General features: G+C 44.6%; 1 protein-coding gene across 1 annotated transcript in view; it reads left to right on the forward strand.

Moving 5' to 3' along the window:
* Positions 1–1,361, forward strand: part of pianp (PILR alpha associated neural protein) — a gene marked incomplete at both ends in the record, with an annotated part of 5,280 nt that extends 3,919 nt beyond the window's left edge. The window contains 2 exons of the mRNA XM_079241055.1: positions 563–709; positions 1,340–1,361. Coding sequence (XP_079097181.1) covers positions 563–709; positions 1,340–1,361 — 169 coding nt within the window. The remainder of the gene's footprint in view (positions 1–562; positions 710–1,339) is intronic.
* Between the last annotated feature and the right edge of the window lie 1,538 nt (positions 1,362–2,899).

Genomic DNA, 2,899 nt, shown 5'->3' on the forward strand with positions numbered 1-2,899 from the left:
GTCACAATAACTCACTCTCTTCGCTGAAGTAATGGCATGACACCTTAGTGGTACGTCAGCCCCTCTGGCTCATTTCTTCACCTTCTTGCATCCTTTCCACCTAACCCCTTCTGACCCCTCCCTTCTCCCATCCCACAGTGCTGTCTCCTCCATTTCTCACCCTGCCTCCTTCACCCCTCTGACAGTGTTTTAATGAGTTCGATGTGTGCACTAATTCTCTTTCACAGTGGCAGGGTAATGTGTTCGCTGATGCTAAATGGGTCGGCTGTTCCTGATGCTCTCTGACTTTGCTTTTCCGTCCCCACCTTCTCTTCTTCTGCTCCTTCCACTTATCGTTTCTGTGTATGACTCCCTTCATCTGAACCTCTCCTTTACCAATTTTCTTTAAGTGTCAACTTAAACTCTAACTTTTTGCATTCTTCCTTATTAATGCAATTTTTTTTTTTGCTTAAATCCTTTTATTGTTCGTCTTCTCTCCTCCAACTCCTTGTCTTCCTCAACTCTTCATTTTTATCATTTCCCTCTTGTTCACACATCCTCTCCTCTCATCCTTCTCTCCCAGTTACGATCGCAGCTGTTCCCAGCATCCACCCCCGCTTTCCCGTGGCGTGGCCCCTCCCCTCTCTCTCGCACTCCCTCGTTCCCTCGCTTCGGAGGACAGCAGGCAGACGCTGCACAGCACCTCCTCCTCCTTCACCGACAGGGAGAGGTAATGAGTCGCCTCAACAACTCTCCGCACAGTCTGTGTTTGTGAGTCTGAGTCCATGAGTTTGATGCACATGTGTGAGTCTTGGTGCACCTCTGGATTCAAGTTTGCTTCAGTGGCTTTGTGTGAGCTGCCTTATTAACTTCTTTGCATGCACTATGAGGATGTGCATGGAGTATAATTGGGCAGTGGCACTATTCTCTGTAGAAAATTCAGACTGGGAGAGTTGGTGCTGCTTAAGATGTATCAGTGTTTCAAACTCCCTATCCAGATGAGTCATTGTGGGTCTATGAAAAGACACCTAGCCACCATGAAAGAATGCTTTTATTCTAGGATATTTAAAGTTAATCTCAATCAAGATAATTATAGCGCTTCACTTCGTTGCTTCCTCCTATTTCCTCCACCCCATCAGCCTTTCCTCTATTTCTTCTCCCCGCCGCCCTCTCTGTCCCTTGTGATGAAGCTTTCTGTTCCCATGCACACCCCACTATGCCAGTATCAGGCCTTAGGGCTCCGCTCCTCCTCGTCTCCCATCGTCAGGGCTCCCGAGCTTCCTAAAAAAAAAAAAAATCCTGCTGCCCTCCTTCTTTCTTCCGCTCTCTCTCATCTTCTCTGTCTCTCTTGCTGTGTCAGGATCCCAGTTGTGAACCTGTGAGGTGGCTGTTTTTCCATATGGTTAACATTTCTACGGGGCCTGAGGAGAGACGTCAGAAGGACTAGAGGGTGTGCCTGCAGCGCTGTTTTATTTTCTCTCAAACTGTGAAACAAGTTCAGGGATCCCAGGTATCCAGCCATCTCAAAGCTCCTCGGCTTCCCTGAGGTCTAAAGAAAGGAAAAAACCCAAGCTCATCTCTCGGATGCTCGCTCCTTTCTTCCCTCCTTGTGCTTGGTGTAAATTTCTTTTATGTGCATCACTGTGACTTGTTCCTTGTTTTTCAGCCGTTGTATGGCCCCGAGCTCTGCCAAGTTTCCCGACAGCTTTGATTTTCAACCCTCTATGACTAATTCAAAAACAAGCAGTTTAACAGCCATGCAACATCCCATTACCCCTGAGATACCAACCTGTGCTTCCATGACCAATGAAAATGAATACATCACAGAGTATTAATGCCAATCCAGTAGCCCGTTCATCTTCCACAAAACAACACTAAAATTTAGTTTAGTTTAGCTGGTTTGTGTCTGGCTTATAAACGGTTAAAAAGCCATTCTCGGCATCTCCCACCACTGAACGGGGCATTTCACAAAGCTGTTTGGCATGGCTGTAGCCAACAGGCAATGTGTTTAACATGTCACGCTCCAAAAACTGCTGTTTATTCCCTGCTTTGGGCGCCTGAAATGCAAATAGTGTGGCTCTTTTCCTCTGCAGATGTAGAGGAGTCTGCTTTGTTTCAGTTTTTTCCTCATGATTTGTTCTCTTAATTATCTGGCTGACGTTCACCTCTTTGTCGAACCTTTGCGAGCGAGCTTTGTTCCTCCTGGACTGTGTAGAGATGTGTTAAACATTAAGTACTTCCACTGGCGGAGATAAAATTCATTGTACAAATGGCTGAAACAATTGTACAAATGGCTGAAACAATCATTCAAAAGTCCAGTTTTTTCCCTGAGGTTTGGACGATGCGGAACAAAAAGACAGATTTGTTTATAGAAATGACTATCAATGAGCTGCACATGCGATCAAGGGACTGGTGTCATGCCTGCATTTTTTTTTTTCCTTTTTTTTGGCAGCTTTTGGGTCTCACTCTGGAAAACAACACAATCATCATTTTTTCTTCCAGTCACTACAAACCGTCTTGGGTGCGCCAAAGGAAAGCAGTTCATAATGAAGCATCCAATAGGCATCCCAATGAATCAGCATGTTTCAAGTAAGGAATTCTGTAAAAGTTGCTTCAATTGAGATATTTATAAAATGTCTTATTTTACCTATGAGTCAGTGGTCTGACAGAACCTTTTGAAGCCAAATATCAGCAACTTTTCTAAGCAGCTTTGAAACATGAACCCTCCCAGTTACACACATTCCCACTACAAAAAAAAAAAAACCTCCACAAAACATTGTGCTGGTGGCATCATGGTAGCTCGTGCAATCCTCCAGATATTCAGTCTTGTGATTTTTAGTAGCTATCCTGTAGAAATGTGGTCTTTCTGTACCATGAAACTTCAATAAAGACTCAACGCTGGTGTTTTAGCTTTGTGTCT

The sequence above is a fragment of the Telmatherina bonti genome (assembly GCF_933228915.1).
Source record: "Telmatherina bonti genome assembly, chromosome: 5".
Lineage (NCBI taxonomy): Eukaryota > Metazoa > Chordata > Actinopteri > Atheriniformes > Telmatherinidae > Telmatherina > Telmatherina bonti.